The 22,942-nt window shown below is 46.5% G+C and overlaps 2 protein-coding genes and 1 non-coding gene across 25 annotated transcripts in view; 2 read left to right on the top strand and 1 right to left on the bottom strand.

Annotated features, from left to right (window-relative positions):
- The window catches only part of BCL2L13 (BCL2 like 13), a 96,297-nt gene extending 92,943 nt beyond the window's left edge, over positions 1–3,354 (bottom strand). For all 21 annotated transcript variants that reach the window (XM_077950890.1, XM_077950893.1, XM_077950886.1 and 18 more), the window contains exon 1: positions 3,209–3,354. The gene's annotated coding sequence lies outside the window, so the exon portion shown is untranslated. The remainder of the gene's footprint in view (positions 1–3,208) is intronic.
- Positions 571–675, top strand: LOC114670708 (small nucleolar RNA U13). The gene has a single exon (XR_003720402.1). It is a non-coding gene; the product is annotated as a small nucleolar RNA U13 (small nucleolar RNA).
- A 9,027-nt stretch (positions 3,355–12,381) lies between the features above and the next one.
- The window catches only part of ATP6V1E1 (ATPase H+ transporting V1 subunit E1), a 38,949-nt gene continuing 28,388 nt past the window's right edge, over positions 12,382–22,942 (top strand). For all 3 annotated transcript variants that reach the window (XM_015149662.3, XM_015149663.3, XM_077950980.1), the window contains exon 1: positions 12,382–12,526. In XM_015149662.3, coding sequence (XP_015005148.1) covers positions 12,494–12,526 — 33 coding nt within the window. In that variant the 5' untranslated portion in view covers positions 12,382–12,493. The remainder of the gene's footprint in view (positions 12,527–22,942) is intronic.

Here is a 22,942-nt window from a genome sequence, read left to right on the forward strand (position 1 = left end):
AGACCAGCCTGGCCAACATGGTGAAACCCTGTCTTTACGACAAATACAAAAATTAGCGGGGTGTGGTGGCGCCCACCTGTAATCCCAGCTACTCAGGAGACTGAGTTAGGAGAATCGCTTGAACCTGGGAATCGGAGGTTGCAGTGAGATCAGGCCACTGCACTCCAGCCTGGCGACAGAGTGAGCCTCTGTCTCAAAAAAAAAAAAAAAAAAAAGAAAAGAAAAGAAGAAGCCAGACACAAAAGACCACATATGGGTCGGGCACGGTGGCTCACAAAGAAAAAAAAAACATGTATTATGTGATCCCATTTATGTGAAATCTCCAGAATAGGCAAATCCATAGACACAGAAAGTAGATCAGTGGTTGCCAGAGGTGGGAGTAGAGGGGCCAGTAATAAAGAATGACTGCTAATGGGTATGGGAGTCTCTTTTTGAAGTGATGAAAATGATTGTGGTGGTAGGTGTACAACTCTGTAAATATACTAAAAAGCAGTGAACTGTACAATGGTGAGTTGGATGGTATATTAATTATATTTCAATAAAGTTGCTAAAAAAAAATCAGCTACTCCGATCCTTTTGTGGTTCATAAAGAACTGGGTTTCATGCTAATGCGTGACATATGACTCCCTCAAACCATGTTACCTCTTGGGCTCACTGGCACATTACCATCTGAGGAGGAAAAATAAAAAAAAATAAACTAATCTGAAAATGCTACCCACCCCTACTCTGTATATATATTAAACAAGAACTCTTGGTGAACATTTACTTGGAATAAGATACAAATCAAAATCCTGTCTGAAAAATGATAAATGCAGACTGGAACTACTAAGTGAATGTTTAAAACGTGTGTTTTGTATGCCTAAAGTATTTCACAATAAAATATACATATATATATATTTAGGCCGGGCACAGTGGCTCATGCCTGTAATCCCAGCACTTTGGGGAGCCGAGGCAGACAGATCACGAGGTCAGGAGATCAAGACCATCCTGGCTAACACAGTGAAACCCAGTCTCTACTAAAAAAATACAAAAAATTAGCCAGGCGTGGTGGCGGGCGCCTGTAGTCCCACCTAATCGGGAGGCTGAGGCAGGAGAATGGTGTGAACCAGAAGGCAGACTTTGCAGTGAGCCGAGATCGCGCCACTGCACTCCAGCCTAGGCGACAGAGTGATACTCCATTTCGAAAATATATATATATACACGTATATTTAATGAATAAATATATATATATTTTTTGAGTCAGGGTCTCTCTCTGTCACCCAGACTGAAGTACAGTGGAGCAATCGCAGCTCACAGCAGCCCTCCCTCTCGCCTCAGTCTTCCAAGTAGCTGGGACCTATGCCTAGCTAATTTTATTTTATTTTATTTTTTTAATTTCTTGTGAAGACAAGGTCTCCTTATGTTGCCCAGGCTGGTCTCGAACTCCTGGGCTCAAGCAATGCTCCTGCCTGAGCCTCCCAAAGTGCTGGGATTATAATAAGCCATCGCATACAGTCAAATAAAATGCTTTTAATAATGATTATTACTGTTGCAAACCACTTGTCCTAAAAGCTTAGTGTGTGTGATATTTAATAAATGTTTATTAGATTATGTGCTAGTAAACACAAGTCTGTTTTTTTACAAGACTGGTTGGATATAGCCTTAGACATCTTTCAATTGAATTCAACTACTGGTCCTTGCTGTAGGAGACAGCTTAAAATAAAATAAAAAGTGAATCCAACTACTGAATATACTCTTCCACATAAAAAATGAGCCATTGGAAAAAAAAATACAGAATAGTACCTGACCATTCAGAGTAAAAAGATTTTCAATACCTTTAACTGCCTATTACCAAATGAAGAATGCTTCATTTGGGGGAGACAGGGGGCTAAAAATGAAAAGAATACTTCATGGGGGGGTTGTAAAAACGAAAGTATCACCCGGCATGGTGGCTCACACCTGTAATCCCAACACTTCGGGAGGCCGAGGCGGGTGGATGACCGGAGGTTGGGAGTTCGAGACCATCCTGACGAACATGGTGAAACCCCGTCTCTACTAAAAATACAAAATGGGCCAGGCGTGGTGGCGCATGCCTGTAATCCCAGCTACTCCGGAGGCTGAGGAAGGAGAATCGCTTGAACCCAGGAGGCGGAGGTTGCGGTAAGCCGAGATCAAGCCATTGCACTCCAGCCTGGGCAATAAGAGTGAAACTCTTGTCTCAAAAAAAAAGAAAAGAAAAAAAGAAAGAATGTATCTGAAGGGTGTGGCAACTAACTCATCCAAGGTCACACAAGTCAGGGCAGAGAGCAACATTCTGCTTTATACTAAACCTCCAGGGGAAATCTTACAATTTCGCTATAGAAGTTTTTGTTTTGTTTTACGTAACAACAACAACAACAACAAAATAAAAGTAAGGAGAGAGGGCTGTCAGCTTAGTTCACAACTTCTAAACAGAGACAGTGAGATAGCTATTTTGGATAAACAAACACTTGTGCAGGGAGTGGCTGGGAGCTAACCAAAGCTATCAGTCAACAGCATGGGAACAACTGGACAGATCCGTCCGATTTTCAACGCTAGGTTAGAGCCTCCACTCAAAAAGTCGGTTATGAAAGCAAAAAACAGGATCTTTACAGAATGTTGGGAGGATAAATCAAAGGGGAAAAATGTCTCCATGTGAACTGTATTGCCTCCAAGGGCAAGAAGGCAGTTTTTTTTCCGAAAAAAGAATGGGTGTCAGAACAGCAGTGAATTAAGGTTAAGAAACAAGACTTCTAACAATCTCTGAAAAGAAACGACTAAGACTGGCAAAGATAATCTTCAAGTGTCCTAAGGGAATCGCAGGAAAACCTTTCCCTCAACCAAAAAGAAGTCGCCGTTCCCCAGTTTAGCCCTAAAAATGGACCCGGGTTTTCCACGTGAAGCTGTCTGTGGGGAAGGACAGCGGCGTGGAGCCAGGGCCGAGCTCCTCCGCCTCCGGCACCCCACGCCGGGAGAAGCCTGCTCAGCGGCGGGGCCGGGCGGCCAGGTCCGGTCTGGGTGAAGCGGACCCCTAAGTTCCGAGCACCTTCGGGCGAAGGAGCGCCGGTGCAGACACACACTCAAACTCACGCGTCGTCGGAACCACTGGGGAGTCAGCCGGTGGCTCGATACGGTCTCTGGGCACTTTCCTACCCAGGTGAAAACCACCTCCTCACACAGCTCAGCCTTCCCGGAACCCCACTCCCCTCACCTGGCCCTGGCCCCTGCCCCAGAAGAGATGAATGAGGCGGCGGCGGCGGTTGCTTCCGACAGGGTCCCCCAGCGGCGGTGAAGGCTCCGACCCGCGGCCCTAATCTACCGCCGCCGCCATGTTGGAGGGTGAGGTCACCCCAGCGTGCCTTCGTCACGGCCGGCGTCGGGGCGGGACCTGGGCGACCGGAGAACCGGAAGGGTATCCGGAGCGGAAGCACCGACCACCGAGGCCGGAGGTCTCTCCGCGCAGATGTGACCTGAAGACCCAAACCCTCCTAGCCCGTCCAAATCTATGATTGCTGACGTTCGGAAATTCCGTCTCCCAAATAATTTCTGGAGTCGAGGGATTGGGATTCTGACCGGCTGGTTGGTGGGCTGGCGATTCCAGGGAAAGAAGCCTTAGTGCGTACACAGCCTATGTTCAGTTCCACAAACATGTGTTGAGTTTCAAGTGGTCAAATAAGTATCTACACAGTCACTACAGCCGCGGTGTTCGCCACTAGTTGGGGCAGATGGTCCTTGAAGGTTGGGAAGGAATTCCGGGGAGGGGATATAGCGGGGTCGTATAGAGAGGTCCTAGGCGAAGGGAGCTGGCTGAGCAGAAGTGCCACGGCATGAAGGAAGTCCTAACAATACTAACCCGTTTTTGTTAACAGTACCTAGCACAGCGCCTGGAACATACTTGTGTTAATGGATGTTTGTTTACTTGAATCCAAGAGTTCTTTGGAGGAGTATCGGAAGGTATGTAGGAGAGAGAATACAATATGTTTTAGGGAGAGCAAATTGCCCGTGGTGTGTGTACTGAACTGGAACAAGGAGGGCATTGACAAGGAGAAGACTGAGCCAGATCAGAAGTGATAAAGTCCTGATGGGGAGTGACTGCCAGTAGATACAGGGTTTCTTTTTGGGGTGATGGTGGCACGACTCTCTGAAATACTGAAAACTATTGAATTGTACACTATAGGTGAATTGTATGGTATGAGATCTATATCTCATACAAAGCTACTCTAAATGAAGTGATTTAAAATAGTTGAACTGCGGCCGGGTGCGGTGGCTCACGCCTGTAATCCCAGCACTTTGGGAGGCCGAGACGGGTGGATCACGAGGTCAGGAGATCAAGACCATCCTGGCAAACACAGTGAAACCCCGTCTCTACTAAAAAATACAAAAAACTAGCCGGGCCAGGTGGCGGGCGCCTGTAGTCCCAGCTACTCGGGAGGCTGAGGCAGGAGAATGGCGTAAACCCAGGAGGCAGAGCTTGCAGTGAGCCGAGATCGCGCCACTGCACTCCAGCCTGGGTGACAGAGCAAGACTCCGTCTCAAAAAATAAAAAATAAAAAAAATGAAAAATACAAAAAATTAGCCGGGTATGGTGGCATGAGCCTGTAATCCCAGCTACTTGGGAGGCCGAGGCAAGAGAATCGCTTGAGCCTGGGAGGCGAAGGTTGCAGTGAAATGAGTAACCATAAATGAAGACTTTTTTTTTTTTTTTTTTTTTTTGAGGCAGAGTCTCACTCTGTCGCCCAGGCTGGAGTGCAGGGGCGCGATCTCAGCTCACGGCAACCTCTGCCTTTCAGGTTCAAGCGATTCTCTTGCCTCAGCCTCCTGAGTAGCTGGGATTTCAGGCATGCACCACCACGCCCGGCTAATTTTGTATTTTTAGTAGAGGCAGAGTTTCTCCACGTTCGTTAGGCTGGTCTTGAACTCCTAACCTCAGGTGATCCGCCTGCCTTGGCCTCCCAAAATGCTGGGATTACAGATGTGAGCCACGGGCCTGGCTTTTTAAAAAAATTTTTATAGAGACGAGGTTTCACCATGTTGGCCAGGCTAGTCTGGTACTCCTGACCTCAAGAGATCCGCCCACCTCAGCCTCCCAAAGCCCTGGGATTACAGGCATGAGCCACCGCACCTGGCCCTAATTTTACTTTTAAGTTCTGTGCAGTATGTACACTTTACCTAAAAAAACTTTCAAAAATGTAACATGAAATAATTTATTTTGGGGGGTACTTACGTTACCAATTTGATACATACTTAAGTTCATTTATTTCACATTGCTTTCAGTCTTTTCCTTTATTTATTATTATTATTTTTTTTTCTCAAGACAGAGTCTTGCTCTGTCGCCCAGGCTGGAGTGCAATGGCGCGATCTCAGCTCACTGAACCTCACCTCCTGGGTTCAAGCGATTCTCCTGCTTCAGCCTCCTGAGTAGCTGGGATTACAGGTGCCCGCCACCACACCTGGCTAATTTTTTTTGTATTCTTAGTAGAGATAGGGTTTCGCCATGTTGGCCAGGCTGGTCTCCACTCCTGGCCTTGGGTGATCCACCTGTCTTGGCCTCCCAAAGTGCTGGGATTACAGTCATGAGCCACCATGTCTGGTCTTATTTATTTTTTTAGAGACAAGGTGTCGCTTCTGTTACCCAGCCTGGAGTGCAGTGGTACAATCATACCTCACTGCATCCTTTGCATCCTTTTTTTTTTTTTTTTTTTGAGATGGAGTTTCATTCTTTGTTGCCCAGGCTGGAGTACAGTGGTGTGATCTCGGCTCACTGCAACCTCCACCTCCTGGGTTCAAGTGATTCTCCTGTCTCAGCCTCCCGAGTAGCTGGGATTACAGGCACCCGCTACCACGCCTGGCTAATTTTTTGTATTTTTAGTAGAGACAGGGTTTCACCACGTTGGCCAGGCTGGTCTTGAACTCCTGACCGTGTGATCTACCCACCTCGGTGTCCCAAAGTGCTGGGATTACAGGCGTGAGCCACCACGTCCGGCCCTTTTTATTTAATTTTTTACAGTTTTCTTTGGTAGAGATAGTGTCTTGCTGTGTTGTCCAGGCTTGTCTTGAACTTGTGGCCTCAAGTGATCCACCTGCCTTGGCCTCCTGAAGTGCTGGGATTATAGTCATGAGCTACTGCACCTGGTCAGTTTTGGGGGGAGTTTTGGACAGATTTTAATAGGCGCTACAAATCTCTATCCTACCGCCTAATGTGGTTATCTACTCTAAACTAGACTGTACTCATTTTATTCATTTCCAGTCATCAGTTGTTTGTTGCTTTTTTTTTTTTTTCTTCCTTTTGAGACAGAGTCTCTACTTCTACTCTGTTACCCAGGCTAGAGTACAGTGATGTGATTACGACTTACTGTAGCCTTGACTTCCCAGGCTCAAGCAATCCTCTGGCCTCGTACTCCCAAGCAGCAAGAACTACAGGCTGGTCTCAAACTCCTGGGCTCAAGTGATCTGCCTGTCTCGGCCTCCCAGAGTGCTAGGATTATAGGTGCCAGCCACCACACCTGGCCAATCAATTGTTAATTGAATCCCTGCCATTAACCAGGCTGGATGCTAGCAAAAGCAATGATGAGTACATCAGACGTGGTCCCTCTTGTGAAACTAACATCTTAGTTGGAAAACCAGAAAAGAAAAACATTGAAACAGAAAAAAAGTAAAAATTATTTAAGATGATGGCATGGGTCAGGTGCAATGGCTCATGCCTGTAATCCCAGCACTTTGGGAGCCTGAGGCGGGTGGATCGTGAGGTCAGGAGTTCCAGACCAGCCTGGCCAACATAGTGAAACCCCGTGTCTATTAAAAATACAAACAAATTAGCCGGGCATGGTGACTCGTGCCTGTGGTCCCAGCTACTCGGGAGACTGAGGCAGGTGAATCGCTTGAACCCAGGAGGTGGAGGTTGTGGTGAACTGAGATCACTCCACTGCACTGCAGCCTGGGCGACAGAGCAAGACTCCATCTCAAAAAAACCAAACCAAAACCAAAACAAAAAAGAAGGTGGCATGCCCTGAAATAGACAAGGTTTCACTGGAATAGCGAAGAAGGTGAGAGGGTGGCCAGGATAAGCTCTCCCCAAAGAGATTCTGAGACCTAAAGGATGAAAACTAAGTTAAGTGGTAAGTGGAAGAAAAGAACTTCTCAAGCAGAAAACTTGATGTTTTCAAAAAAACGGAAAGGAAATCAGTAAAGCTTTGAGGTAGTGTGCAAAGGGAGGAGGGGTCATGAGGGCAGGCAAGTATACAGGGCCAGACTCAGTAGTCTCATCTACTAGAGCCAGCAGGGAAGTCTTCAGGAGCCAGCAGAAGCCATGACAGAGTTGTAAATTGGGGAGTGACTTGATGCCATCTAGGTTTTAAATCACTGTAGCATAGTGATGTGGTTGGAAAGAGGCAAAAAGTGCAGACACCTAAGTTAGAGTTACTATTTTTGGCTACACTTTGTTTTTTCTTTTTCAAATTATTTGCTCAACATTTAAGGACAGATTATTTACATTTACTTCTAGTCCTTCCCGCTTTGTCCTCCTGAGCAAACTCCAGCGTTAGCTTATTTATCCTGCTGATTCGGTATCTAGTAAACCTGCCTGGGTGTAGGTGAGAGCACATGAACCATCTCTTTCTGACTAACCTGACAGGAATCTAGGCCAGTGATTTTGGTGAAGCCACAAATAGGCTTATGTAGGAGTGGAGTTTTTTGGAACTTGTCTGAAAATATGTTTTAAAATGTCTCCACAAGACCTAAGCGTGTAGGAGAAAATTGGATTTGGAAAACTACCAACCGGCTCATCTTTGCATGTACTCATAACAACTCTTTCCCTCCAGAGGTTATCTCTGTAAAGCTTACCACATTCCTTTCAGACAGGACCTGGCCTGTTCCTTGGTGAATCAGCAAAACTGAACAAAATGGAGTTTTAAAGAGAAACTAACATGGGGGAGGAGTAGGTGCCGCAAAAGGGGATAGTAACTATATCTACGATTTGTTTTTCAAGTGAAGTCTTGAAGTAAATGTGACAAATATTAATTGTTAATTTTGGGTAGTGGTACATGGTATGGGAATAAATTATTCTTTGTATTTTTATGTATTTTCTAATGTCTCAAAATAAAAATAAGTAAATTGTGGCCAGGCGCAGTGGCTCATGCCTTTAATCCTAGCACTTTGGGAGGCTGAGGCCAGCAGATCACCTGAGGCCAGGAGTTCAAGACCAGCCTGGCCAACATGGTGAAACCTTGTCTCTACTAAAAATACAAAAATTAGCCGGGCATGGTGGCACGTGCCTGTAGTCCCAGCTACTCGGGAGGCTGAGGCAGGAGAATTGCTTGAACCCGGGAGGCAGAGGTTGCAGTGAGCCAAGATCACGCCACTGCACTCCAGCCTGGTGACAGAGCGAGACTCTCCATCTCAAAAAAAAAAAAAAAAAAGAAGAAGAAGAAGAAGATTCATAAAGATTATCACACTGTTTTCCAAAAAACAAAAGCACGGTTGATCTAGACAGTGCTACATCCATTCAGGACATTAATTTCAGAAACAATTTGACATGTGGCATTAGACTGCTGCTTCTACTCTCCAAATCCTGTCATTTGCAGAACACTATAAAAATAGAGGAGGAATTGTAATCAAAATGTGTTAATTCCATCTCAGCCTGACCTAGGGATGCTAGAGGGTGGCATACTCCTGAAATCTGTTTTTTAGGATGATAAAGAATGAAGCTATTAATGCAAAAGGTGAACAAAATTAGACAATCCAATCTAGTTTAGCTTAAAAGTGATCAAGTTAAGGTCAATTGCATCAGTTTCTCTTGCCCTGTTTTATTGTTCTGTGGCTAAATCCTTCCTTTATCCAGCATTATCAGTACTTTCAAATATGTATACCAATATGTACACCAATATGTCATACACTACAAGGAACACTGTGCACTAGTACAAATGGAAAAAATGGTAACATGTATTAATAAATATATTAATGGCAGCATTTATTGTTCTGTGGGTAAATCTTTCCTTTATCCAGCATTATCAGTATTCTGAAATAGATATATCAAATATGTATACCAATCTGTCATACACTACAAGGAACATTGTACACTATGGGGGAAAAAATGGCAGCATGTATTAACAGCCTTAAAAATATGTGTACCAGCTGGGCGCTGTAGCTCACGCCTGTAATCCCAACACTTTGGGAGGCCAAGGCGGACAGATCACAAAGTCAGGAGTTCGAGACTAGCCTGGCCAATACAGTGAAACCCAGTCTCTACCAAAAATACAAAAATTAGCTGAGCGTGGTGGTGCGCACCTGTAGTCCCAGCTACTCAGGAGGCTGAGGCAGAAGAATCACTTGAACCTGGGAGGTGGAGGTTGCAGTGAGCTGAGACCGCGCCACTGCACTCCAGCCTGGGCAACAATAGCGAAACTGATCTCAAAAAAAAAAAAACCACACATACATATCTATACATATAGATAGAGATATATGTACCATTCCCACTAAAAGGACAAAGAGCTGAGGTGGGAGGATCCCCTGAGCCCAGGAGTTCAAGACCAGCCTGGCAAACACTGCAGGACTCTGTCTCAATTTTAAAAATAAAATTAAAAAGGGGCAAACGGACATCATGCACTTGCTGATACGTTGCAAAGAGGACATCAAAGAGTATCACACATGTAGTACTCCTGCTATAATGCATAACCTGAATCTAATTATGAGGTAACTGTCAAAACCCAATTGAGGCCGGGCACAGTGGCTCACACCTGTAATCCCAGCACTGAGGTCAGGAGTTCCAAGAACAGCCTGACCAACATGGCAAAACCCTATTTCTACTAAGATACAAAAATCAGCAGGGTGTGGTGGTGGGCACCTGTAATCCCAGCTGCTGGAGAGGCTGAGGCAGGACAATCTCTTGAACCTGGGAGGCAGAGGTTGCAGCGAGCCAAGTTGGCACCACTGCACTCCAGCCTGAGCGACAGAGTCTTCTGTCTCAAAAAAACAAAACAAAACAAAAAAAATTGGTTTTCTACAACTGGCCTATATTCTTCGAAATGTCACTATCAAGAAAGATAAGTCTGAGGAAACTCTTCCATATTAAAGGAGACTAAAAAGACATGATCACTAATACAGTAAGTGATCCTGGATCCAATCCAGGTTATAAAGGGTATAAAGTAAGCTTATAAGAAGGTTATAAAAGGTTAAAAAGTACGGTTATAAAAAAAGGTTATGGCCGGCCACGGTGGCTCACCCCTGTAATCCCAGCACTTTGGGAGGCCAAGGCGGGCAGATCACCAGAGGTCGGGAGTTCAAGACCACCCTGGCCAACATGCTGAAACCCCGTCTCTACTAAAAATGCAAAAATTAGCTGGGTGTGGTGGCAGGTGCCGGTAATCCCAGCTACTCAGGAGGCTGAGGCAGGAGAATCAATTGAACCCAGGAGGTTCAATTGTGGTGGTGGTTGTGGTGAGCCGAGATGGTGCCACTGCACTCTAGTCTGGACAATAGAGCGAGACTCTGTCTCAAAAAAAAAAAAAAAAAGTTATAAAGTACATTGATGGATTGATGGGACAAAGGAATTTTTTTTTTTTTTTTTTTTTTGAGACGGAGTCTCACTCTCATTGCCCAGGCTAGAGTGCAGTGGCACCATCTGTGGTCACCGCAACCTCCATGTCCTGGGTTGAAGCACTTCTCCTGCCTCAGCCTCCCGAGTGGCTGGGATAACAGGCATGCCCCACCATGCCCTGCTAATTTTGTATTTTTAGTAGAGATGGGGTTTCTCCATGTCGGTCAGGCTAGTCTCGAACCCCCGACCTCAGGTGATCCACCTGCCTTAGCCTCTGAAAATGCGGGGATTACAGGCGTGAGCCACTGCGCCTGGCCTGGGGCAAAGCAAATTAATGTTCAGCCTAGTAAACTAAATTTCCTGAATTTGCTACATCCTTGTTCTTATGACACACTAAAACAGGAAGTGTGTGTGTGTGTGAAAATAAAGTGTTAACGTACATGTAGCAAAATGTTAACAAGTTGAATCTAGGTGAAGGGAGGTCAATGCAGTATTCTTTTTTTTTTTTTTTTTTTTTTTTTGAGACGGAGTCTTGCTCTGTCGCCCAGGCTGGAGTGCAGTGGCCCGATCTCGGCTCACTGCAAGCTCCACCTCCCGGGTTCACGCCATTCTCCTGCCTCAGCCTCCGGAGTAGCTGGGACTACAGGCGCCCGCCACCTCGCCCGGCTAGTTTTTTGTATTTTTTAGTAGAGACGGGGTTTCACCGTGTTAGCCAGGATGGTCTTGATCTCCTGACCTCGTGATCCGCCCGTCTCGGCCTCCCAAAGTGCTGGGATTACAGGCTTGAGCCACCGCGCCCGGCCCAATGCAGTATTCTTACAAGTTACTATATCTCAAATTTCTTCAAGATAAAAAGCTAATAAAAATGGTGGGTAAGCATAGCACAGTAAAAAGAAAACAGTGGGTGTATCATTTGACCCCTTATTCTACTATTAGAAGTCAGTCTTTCCTAAAGATAAAGGAATTTTCAAACGTTTTTGCCTTTGGGATTTTGGGGGAAAAAACTGGGGCTTGAGGTAAATCCAAACAAACACAAATGAGCCTGGGGGGATTTCTGTCCTAATATTCCTCTAAATGCGACCTGGGAAGGCTTTTGAAAAATATACAGGCTATCTCAGAAAAGTTCCAAATAAATTATGTAGCTGCTCCACCCTAACAAGGAAGTTGAGCATAGCTCCCCACTCCCTAGGTGTGGGCTTTGCACAGTGGCTTCCTTCCTAAGACTACAGTATGGAAAGAGGGTTAAAAAAAGTAACTTTAGAGTGGAGAAACCTACAAACCCTACTTTATCCAGGTAATCAAGGTTGACATGAATAGTCAGAAATCACGTATCTTTCTTTTTTTTTTTTTTTTCCTTTTGGTAGAGACGGGGTTTCTCTATGTTGCCCAGGCTGGTCTCGAACTCGAGGTCAAGCGATACACCCGCCTCAGTCTCCCAAAGTGTCAGAACTGCAGGCGTGAGCCACCACGCCCGGCCAAAAATCATGTACCCTTGACTGGCATTAATAAAATGACATTGGACCTCTGTGATCTTCCTCCCCTAAACCCATAACCCTGTGTAATTATGAGAAAAATTGCAATAAAAGCGCACTCTCCAATGTACCTAACCAGTACTCCTCAAAACAGCCCGATTAATTTCAGATAGAGAAACTCCTTATGTTTTCTTCCTCCTACCCAGTTTAGGTAAAAAACACAGGTCAGGTCACGAGCCAGCGACGTAAAAGCACCCGAGCACGCGCCCACAAGCCAGGACAGGGCGGGACTTCCTGGGCGTCGCTCTCTTCCTATTGGCTGAGAAGGGTCATGCGGATGAACTGTGCAGTCACCTGGCAGGAACCGGAACCCGCGTTTATAAAGTAAAGGAAACCGAGATCTGCGCAGGGCTACCCTTTGCCCATTCGTCTCCCCTCACCCTTAAAACCAAAACTCGGTCCTGCTGCTCACCGACCTAGCATTACTCTCGCCATGGCTCTCAGCGATGCTGACGTGCAGAAGCAGGTGAGGGGCTTGGTTGGGTGGGTCTTGCGAAGCCGCGGCGCCAGTCCCGGGGGATGGGCTGGAGCCCGGCTCGTGGAGGCCGCGGGCCTTGAGTCGCCCAGATGCCGCAGGAAGGCCCCTTGCTCCAAGTCACCAGACCCTAGAGGTCGGCCTGAGGAAGGAGATTTGCCCCGCAGCTCGTGTGACTTTTGCTCGGGTCTTGCGCACTGCCCGCTTGCCTGCGCTCCGCCTTCTTGAACGCCCTGGCTCTTTGCCCCCCACCTCAGCATTCCCTGTTTTCCAAGGATATTCACTGTGCTTAGTCGGACAGAGATCTGTACAAGGATTGAAAACAGCCTTGTGGCCGGAGACAGTGGCTCACGCCTGTAATCCCAGCACTTTGGGAGGCCGAGGCGGCCGGATCACCTGAGGTCAGCGGTCCGAGTCTAGCCTGACCAAAATGGTAAAACCCCGGTCTCTACTAAAAATACAAAATTAGCCGGGCGTGGTGACGCGCCTGTAATCCCAGCTACTCGGGAGGCTGACGAAGTAGAATCGCTTGGACCCGTTGAACCCGGGAGGCGGAGGTTGCAGTGAGCCGAGGTCGTGCCATTGCACTCCAGCATCGGCTACAGGGCGAGACTTCCTCTGAAGAAAAAAAAAAAAAGAAAACAGCCTTGTCTAGTTTTTTGTTTGTTTGTTTTAAACCCTGAGGGAAGTGCTTAAGGCATATGATAGGAAAGAAACAGTGCGGAGGGAAGAGACCTGTTTCCAACCAGTATTGTTTTGACAAGGTCGTTTACTTTATGAACTGTTTTTTCTCTTTTTTTTTTTTTTTTTTTTTTTTTTTTTTTTTGAGACGGAGTCTCGCACTGTTGCGCAGGCTGGAGTGCAAGGGCGCGATCTCGGCTCACTGCAACCTCCGCTTTCCGGGTTCAACCGATTCTCCTGCCTCAGCCTCCCTAGAAGCTGGGATTACAGGCTCGCGCCCCACGCCCGGCTAATTTTTTTTTTGTTTGTTTGTTTGTTTTGTTTTTTTAGTAGAGGCGGGGTTTCACCATGTTGCCCTGGCTGATCTCGAACTCCTGACCTCAGGTGATCCTCCCACCTGGGCCTCCCCAAGTGCTGGGATTACAGGCGTGAGCCACCGCGCCAGGCCTGTATGTACTGTTAATCTTCATTTTGGGGAAGCCCCCTCTATCGTAATGGATTATAATGATTGCCCTCCCACTAATGTGTGTGTTAACATTTGTGTGTTAACATTTGTGTGTTAACAAATGTGTGTTAACATTTGTGTGTTAACAAATGTGTGTTAACATTTGTGAAATACAGGCTGGGGCCTGCCGCGGTGGCTCACGTCTGTAATCCCAGCACTTTGCGAGGCTGAGGAGGGCGGATCACCTGAGGTCAGGAGTTCGAGACGAACCTGGACAGCATGGTGAAACCCTGGCTCTATTAAAAATACAAACAATGGCCGGGCGCGGTGGCTCAAGCCTGTAATCCCAGCACTTTGGGAGGCCGAGACGGGCGGATCACGAGGTCAGGAGATCGAGACCATCCTGGCTAACACGGTGAAACCCCGTCTCTACTAAAAAATACAAAAAAACTAGCCGGGCGAGGTGGCGGGCGCCTGTAGTCCCAGCTACTCGGGAGGCTGAGGCAGGAGAATGGCGTGAACCCGGGAGGCGGAGCTTGCAGTGAGCCGAGATCGCGCCACTGCACTCCAGCCTGGGTGACAGAGCCAGACTCCGTCTCAAAAAAAAAAAAAAAAAAAAATACAAACAATTAGCCGGGCATTGTGGTAGGCGCCTGTAGTCCCAGCTACTTGGGAGGCTGAAGCAGGAGAATGGCGTGAACCTGGGAGGCGGAGCTTGCAGCCAGGCGAGATCCCGCCACTGCACTCCAGCCTGGGCAACAGAGCGAGACGCTGTCTCAAAAAAAAAAAAAAAAAAATTGGTCGGGCTCCGTGGCTCACGCCTGTAATCCCAGCAGTTTGGGAGGCCGATGCAGTTGGATCACGAGGTCAGGAGATCGAGACCATCCTGGCTAACACGGTGAAACCCGTCTCTACTAAAAATACGAAAAGTTAGCCCTGCGTGGTGGGGCGCCTGTAGTGCCAGCTACTTGGGAGGCTGAGGCAGGAGAATGGCGTGAACCCGGGAGGCCGAGTGAGCCTGGGCGACAGAGCGAGCCTCCCTCTCAAAAAAAATTATCTGGGCCTAGTGGGGTGCGCCTGTAGTCCCCGCTACTCAGGAGGCAGAGGCAGGAGAATCGCTTGAACCCAACAGGCAGAGGTTGCAGTGAGCCAAGATCATGCCACAGCACTCCTGCCTGGGCAACAGAGTGAGACTCCAGCTCAAAAAATTGTAATATTAATAAACACAAATACAAGCCAGATGCAGTGGCTCACACCTGTAGCCTCCAGCACTTTGGGAGACTGAGGTGGGAGGATCGCTTGATCCCAGGAGTTCAAGACCAGCCTGGGCAACATAGACCTTATCTCTAAAAAATTTTTTGTTAAAAAATAAGCCAGGCTGTCTGGGCACGGTAGCTTATGCCTGTAATCGCAGCATTTTGGAAGGCCGAGGTGGGCGGATCACCTGTGGTCAGGAGTTCCAGACCAGCCTGGCCAACGTGGCAAAACCCTGTCTCAACTAAAATACAAGATTAGCAGGGCGTGCTGGCGCATGCCTGTAATTCCAACTACTAGGGAGGCTGAGGCAGGAGAATTTCTTGAACCAGGAAGGTGGAGGTTGTGGTGAGGCAAGATCGCACCATTGCACTCCAGCCTGGGCAACAGAACGAGACTCTGTCTCAAAAAAAAAAAAAAAACAAAACAAAATCAGCCAGGTGTGGTGGGGCACACATGTGCTCCTAGCTACTAGGGAGGCTGATGCGGGAGAATCATTTGAGCCCAGGAGGTCAAGGCTGCAGTGAGCTATGATCATGTCACAGTGCTCCGTCTGGGTGACAGAGCAAAAGACCCTGTCTCTATAAATAAACAAAAATGTGTCAAATGGAGGACCCCTTTTTTTTTTTTTTCTTTTTTTTGAGACAGAGTCTGGCTCTGTGGCCCAGACTGCAGTACAGTGGCACAGTCTCGGCTCACTGCAAGCTCCACCTCCTACATTAACGCCATTCTCCTGCCTCAGCCTCCCAAGTAGTTGGGACTACAGGCGCCCGCCACCATGCCTCGCTAATTTTTTGTGTTTTTAGTGGAGACGGGGTTTCATGGTGTTAGCAAGGATGGTCTTGATCTCCTGACCTCGTGATCCGCCCGCCTCGGCCTCCCAAAGTGCTGGGATTACAGGCGTGAGTCACTGCACCTGGCCAGGACCCCTTTTTCTTACATTTAGGATCCTCAGTGCCTAATGGAGTTTGTCACCAAGCAGATGTATCAGAGTTTATGGGAAAAAATTGTTATGGAACTCGTGAACCCACATCAGTTTTGAAAGTGTGTAATCAGTCCTGGGAAATTTTTTTTTTTTTTTTTTTTTAAGCGCCATACCTTCGAGTCTGTAGGTATTAAGAATTTTGTCATGCAAAAGACTCTCTGGAATATAGTAGCAGTTTATAAGCCCAGAACTAACAAATCAGAATCCTTGCATTCAGTAGTCATATTGCCGATAGATTGTCAGAAAAGGAAGTTTAAGGCTGTGGTTTAATTTACACATAGTTTAGAGAACTAAGTCCATTTTTTTCTGAAGTACTGTGCTAGGAAAATTCTCTTACTAAAGCACACTCACTGTCTTATGAATCTTCTGAGATGAGCAATAAAGTGTTTTCCTGGCCAGCTCATGCCTGTAATCCCCGCACTTTGGGAGGCGGAGGCAGCCGGATCACCTGAGATCAGGAGTTCGAGACCAGCCTCACCAACATGGAGAAACCCTGTCTCTACTAAAATACAAAATAGCTGGGCATGGTGGCACATGCCTGTAATCCCAGCTACCCGGGAAACTGAGGCAGGAAAATCGCTTGCACCCTGGAGGCGGAGGTTGCAGTAAGCCGAGATTGTGCCATTGCACTCCAGCCTGGGCAACAAGAGCAAAACTCCGTCTCAAAAAAATGTTTTTCGGCCAGGCGCAGTGGCTCATGCTTGTAATCCCAGCACTTTGGGAGGCCGAGGTGGGCAGATCACGAGGTCAGGAGATCGAGACCATCCTGGCTAACACGGTGAAACCCAGTCTCTACCGAAAACACAAAAAATTAGCCGGGCGTGGTGGTGGGCGCCTGTAGTCCCATCTACTCGGGAGGCTGAGGCAGGAGAATGGCGTGAACCCAGGAGGTGGAGCTTGCAGTGAGCGGAGATGGCCCCACTGCATTCCAGCCAGGGCAACAGCGCTAGACTCCGTCTCAAAAAAAAAAAAAAAAAAAAAAAAAAAAGTTTTTCCTTGGATGCTTCCATTTCCTTGAAAATGTCTTTTCATTTTATTCTTAACCTGATATGCACTAAGAGTGGGTATTTCTTCTTCATTTTATGGTTCTTGTGCTAATCCCAAAGGGTAAATAGAGATGATAAAAATAGTACCTATGGAGAAGTGTAAGAAATCATACAATATTCTTACAGAATGAAAGGGTTTTTTTAAACCTTTTTCACTGCTTCTTCTGTTCACTGCTTCTTCTGCTTCTTTCAATATAGGAAAAGCTTGATGCAGTGGAAAAGTAAAATACACTCCATATACTCTTAGTGGCCACAGTGCTCATTCTCTCCCTCTTGTTCCTTTTCTTCCCTCCTTGTCATAATATATTGAAGACTAAGGCTTCCATAGGAAAAACTAGTATAGAGATAAAGCTGTAGTTCCTTGGAATCTAGATTTAAAAAAAAATTTTTTTTTTTTTTTGAGATAAAGCTATCGTTCCTTGCAATCTAGATCAAAAAAAATTTTTTTTTTTTTTTTTTTTTGAGACGGAGTCTTGCTTTGTTGCCCAGGCTGGAGTGCAGTGGTGCGATCTCAGCTCGCTGCAACCTCTGCCTCCTGGGTTCGAGCAATTCTCCTGTCTCAGCCTCTCCAGTAGCTGGTACTACAGGCGTATGTTACCACACCTGGATAATTTTTTTGTATTTTTAGTACAGATGGGATTTCGCCATGTGGCCAGGCTGCTCTTGAACTCCCAACCTCAGGTGATCCGCCCACCTTGGCCTCCAAAGTGCTGGGATTATAGGCGTGAGCCACTGCACATGATCTATTGTTTCTTTTTTTGAGACAGCCTCACTTTCTTGCCCAAGCTGGAGTGCCATGGTGTGATCTTGGCTCACTGCAACCTCCGCCTCCTAGGTTCAAGTGATCCTCCTGCCTCAGCCTCCCGAGTACCTGGGATGACAGGCGCCCGCCACCATGCCCAGCTAATTTTTGTATTTTTAGTAGAGATGGGGTTTCATCGTGTTGGCCAGGCTGGTCTCGAACTCCTGACCTCGTGATCCACCCACCTTGGCCTCCCAAAGTGCTGGGATTGCAGGCGTGAGCCACAGCGCCCGGCCTATTTTTTATTTATGTAAAATTGAAAGAAGCAATCTTGTCTATTTCCTAAAGCCCTTCATGCTACATGAAAGCTTGATGAGGACAGTGTGAATTGTTTACTGTATTCTCATAAGTAAATAGACGAAGCACCAAGCCCATAGTAGATGCTTAATAAATCCCGAATTTTCTGACTTCTCCATTGCATGAAAATATTTGTGTATATTTGCCTTTTTTCTAGGGAGTATGGTAATTTATTTCATCAAATTTACAAAGAAACCTGACTCTTAAAAACCTTGATTAGTGAGCAGGAAGAAGAAACTGTTTTTTAAAGGTCAAATTTTCTGCCTTCGGGGTGGAGTTAAATGTCCTTAAGGGGTTGACTATATCTGTTCTTGGAACTCTTAAAGAATATGACCATGTTAACTGTAAATAGGCTTCTGACCTGGGTTAGAATTAGTGCAGTTTGCTCTAGGCTGTGCTGGTCTGGTCAAATCTGGTAGCCAAGGGTTCAGCAGAGTGTTAAAGGCAGATAATCCAAGTCTGAATCAGGGTTCACCTTTAGAGGCCAAACTTGTAGCATTTATAAACACCGGTTTTGATTACTGTATTTAGTTAAATGACTTTTTTTTTCTTTTTGAGACAGAGTCTTGCTCTGTCACCCAGGCATGATCTCGGCTGGCTGCCACCTCCACCTCCCAGGTTCAAGTGATTTTCCTGCCTCAGCCTCCTGAGTAGCTAGGATTGCAGGCTCCCGCCACCATGCCTGGGTAATTTTTGTATTTTTAGTAGAGACCGGGTTTCACCATGTTGGTCAGGCGGGTCTTGAACTCCTGACCTCGTGATCCTCCCGGATTGGCCTCCCAAAGTGCTGGGATTACAGGCGTGAGCCCGGCTAGTTAAACGACTTTTAAAATTCCAGATAGAATCAGTTCAGGGAAACTTCAAACTAAACTTGTAGGGGCCGGGCGCAGTGGCTCACGCCTGTAATCCCAGCACTTTGGGAGGCTGAGGCGGGCGAATCACAAGGTCAGGAGATCGAGACCATCCTGGCTCACTCGGTGAAACCCCGTCTCTACTAAAAATACAAAAAATTAGCGGAGCGTGGTGGCGGGCGCCTGTAGTCCCAGCTACTCGGGAGGCTGAGGCAGGAGAATGGCGTAAACCTGGGAGGCGGAGCTTGCAATGAGCCGAGATCATGCCACTGCACTTCAGCCTGGGCAAAAGGGCGAGACTCTGTCTAAAAAAAAATAATAATAAATAAATAAACTTGTAGACACCATTACCATGACCCCCTCTCACACTCTCAAATTTGTGGGGCTGATCTTTTAAGCAAGGTCAGTGATTTTCCACACATGTAGGTCTGGATTAAGTACCCTAAATTTTTCAAGGCTCAAGATGTTGTAAGTAGCGTGTTATCTCTAACATAGGTTTGATCATCATAACTTTCACGCTGCTTAAAAGTAGGGTTGGCGGCTGGGCGCGGTGGCTGAAGCCTGTAATCCCAGCACTTTGGGAGGCCGAGACGGGCGGATCACGAGGTCAGGAGATCGAGACCATCCTGGCTAACACGGTGAAACCCCGTCTCTACTAAAAAATACAAAAAACTAGCCGGACGTGGTGGCGGGCGCCTGTAGTCCCAGCTACTCGGGAGGCTGAGGCAGGAGAATGGCGTAAACCCAGGAGGCGGAGCTTGCAGTGAGCTGAGATCTGGCCACTGCACTCCAGCCTGGGCGACAGAGTGAGACTCCGTCTCAAAAAAAAAAAAAAAAAAAAAAAAAAAAAAAAGTAGGGTTGGAAACACAATGGTGACCGTGGAAGTTGGAATCCAGAGTGTGTAACAACTCAACTGCCAAAATAAAAAAAAAAAAGTAGGATGACTCCAAGATTTTCGATAAAAAAACTGTCCCTTCTAAAATCATCCTATATGTTTTTTGTTTCATTTTGTTTTGTTTTTTTTGAGACAGAGTTTCCGCTCTTCTTGCCCAGGCTGGAGTGCAGTGGCAGGATCTCTACCACAACCTCTGCCTCCCGGGTTCAAGTGATTCTCCTGCCTCAGCCTCCTGAGTAGCTGGGATTACAGGCATGCACCACTATACCTGGCTAATGTGTTTTTAGTAGAGCCGGCGTTTCTCCATGTTGGTCAGGCTGGTCTTGAACTCTCGACCTCAGGTGATCCACCTCCCTTGGCCTCCCAAAGTGCTGGGATTACAGGCATGAGCCACCGCACCCGGTTGGTTTTTTATTTTGTTTTGTTTTGTTTTGAGACAGAGCACTCCGTTGGTCTTGGCTCACTGCAACCTCTACCTCCTGAGTTCAGGTGATTCTCCTGCCTCAGCCTCCCAAGTAGCTGAGATTACAGGTGTACCTGGGATACTTTGTATTCCTTAGGATACCATCACGCCTGGCTGATTTTTTTTTTTTTTTTTTTTTTAGTAGAGCCAGGGCTTCACATATTGGTCAGGCTGATCTCGGACTCCTGACCTCAAATGATCTGCCCACCTCAGCCTCCTTGTATGTTTTCTTTAAGACTTTGGTGCTAGAAGGTTGTATTCTTGCCTCACTTTTAAAAATTGTAAATACATAACAAAATTTACTATCTTTTTTTATTTTAAGAGACAGAGGTCTCACTATGTTGCCCAGGCTGGTCTTGAACTCCTGGCTTCAAGCAGTATGCCCATCTTGGTCTCTCAAAGTGCTGGGATTACAGGTGTGAGCCAATTATGCCCAGCCTTCTTAACTGTTTTTAAGTGTACAGTTTGGTAATGTTTTCCTTTTTTTTTTTTTTTTTTTTCTGAGACGTCAGCCTCCCAGGTTCAAGCAATTCTCCTGCCTAAGTCTCCCAAGTAACTGTGATTACAGACACACACCCGCCACCACGTCTGGCTAATTTTTGTATTTTTAGTAGAGATGGGGTTTCACCATGTTGGCCAGGCTAGTCTCAAACTCCCTACCTCAGGTGATCTTCCTGCCTTGGCCTCCCAAAGTCCTGGGTGGCGTGAGCCACCATGCCTGGGCAGTATTGTTTTCTTTTCTTTCTGTCTTTTTTTTAAATTTATTTAAGTTCTGAGATACATGTGCAGAACGTACAGGTTTGTTACATAGGTCTACACGTGCCATGGTGGTTTTTGCTGCACCCATCAACCCGTCATCTACATTAGGTATTTCTCCTAATGCTATCCCTCCCCTATCTCCCCACCCAGTAGTGCTTTCTTAATTCGTTTTGGTACACCTATGTATACTTAAGATTTATGATATCTTGTATTACATGGAGAAGCTGCTATGGGGATTGTTTACAGATTGGTAAACCCTAAAAAGTATCTGGGATACCTCGTATTCCTTAGAAGTCTTGAAACTCCCAACAGATTTGCATTCATTCACAAATTTTTTTGAGCACCTCCTATGGTGGTGGTTATTCCATGTTCTGGGTTCACATTGCCATAAAAGACGAGATCCCTACACTCAGTGGTGCTTACCTTTTAGTGGGATAATTAATAAAATGAATTAATGACCTAGAGATCCTACATCAAATTTTAGCTTTTTTTTCTTTTTGGATTTCATCACTCCTTCTAGGTAGAGCCCTTAGGAAATGAAGCTACCATCCTATCCCACAGCCAGTGAGTTTGATGAGCTGTGTTGGCTGGATTTTCAATTGGGTGTATTTGATATCTGCCACAAGAGATAATACTTCATTTATGAGTCTGAGTTGGATGAGTCATCCCAAGCTCCATTCAGAAGACTTCATTGGACTTTTTTCTCCAGTTGTAGCTGGTGATCTAGAAACCTTTATTTTTTTATTTTTATTTATTTTTTTTTTTTGAGACGGAATCTCGCTCTGTCGCTCAGGCTGAAGTGCAGTGGCCAGATCTCAGCTCACTGCAAGCTCCGCCTCCCGGGTTTACGCCATTCTCCTGCCTCAGCCTCCCGAGTAGCTGGGACTACAGGCGCCGCCACCTCGCCCGGCTAGTTTTTTGTATATTTTAGTAGAGACGGGGTTTCACCGTGTTAACCAGGATGGTCTCGATCTCCTGACCTCGTGATCCACCCGCCTTGGCCTCCCAAAGTGCTGGGATTACAGGCTTGAGCCACCACACCCGGCCCTAGAAACCTTTAACAAGTTCCCAGCCTCATAGTTCAGTTGAGGATAGGGACAAATAAGCAACAGTTACAAGTTTAGGTGCCATGGTAGAGGAAGCACAAAGTACTCTAGGTACAGGAGAGATTTCCCTAAGGAGGTGATACTTACACAAGTTGAGGCCCGAGAAGTTAGCTGAGTGAAGAGGAGAAGAAAGAATGTTCCGAGTGGAAGGAACAGCATGTTTGAAATCTTGGAGATGAGAAAGAATGGTGAGCTCAAGGAACCGAAATAAGTTTAGTGTGGCAGGAACTAAGAGTCTGAAGATGGTGAGTAGTGAAGGGTTTGTTGTTTCATATGATGCTTGAAAGGTAAGCAGTGGGCTGGGTACGGTGGCTCACACCTGAAATCCCAGCGCTTTGGGAGGCCAAGGCAGGCGGATTGCTTGAGCCTAGTAGTTCAAGACCAGCCTGGGCAACACGGCAAAACCCCTCTCTACAAAACATACAAAAATAAGCTGGACGTGGTGGCATGCACCTGTGGTCCCAGCTCTGGGGGAGGGGAGCTTAAGGTGGCAGGATCACCTGAGCTGTAGAAGGCGGAGGTCACAGTGAGGCGAGATTATGCCACTGCACTCCAGTCTGGGAGACAGAGACACTGTCTCAAAAAAAGAAAGATAAGCAGTGATAAGATCCTGTAGCTTCTAAAATCTTTATCTTAAGCGGGGGTAGAGTGTTACATGATAAGATAGACATTTTGAAAGCATCTCTCTGGTGGCAATGTAGAGTAATTAGAACAAGAATAGTGGCAGAACACAAATTTGGAAGCTGTTGTAGTAATTCAGCTGAGAGATGATGATGGCAAGGACTATGGTAGTGGCTCTGACAGTGGAGTGAGGTGGGCAAG

This window comes from Macaca mulatta, chromosome 10, assembly GCF_049350105.2.
Source record: "Macaca mulatta isolate MMU2019108-1 chromosome 10, T2T-MMU8v2.0, whole genome shotgun sequence".
Taxonomy (NCBI): domain Eukaryota; kingdom Metazoa; phylum Chordata; class Mammalia; order Primates; family Cercopithecidae; genus Macaca; species Macaca mulatta.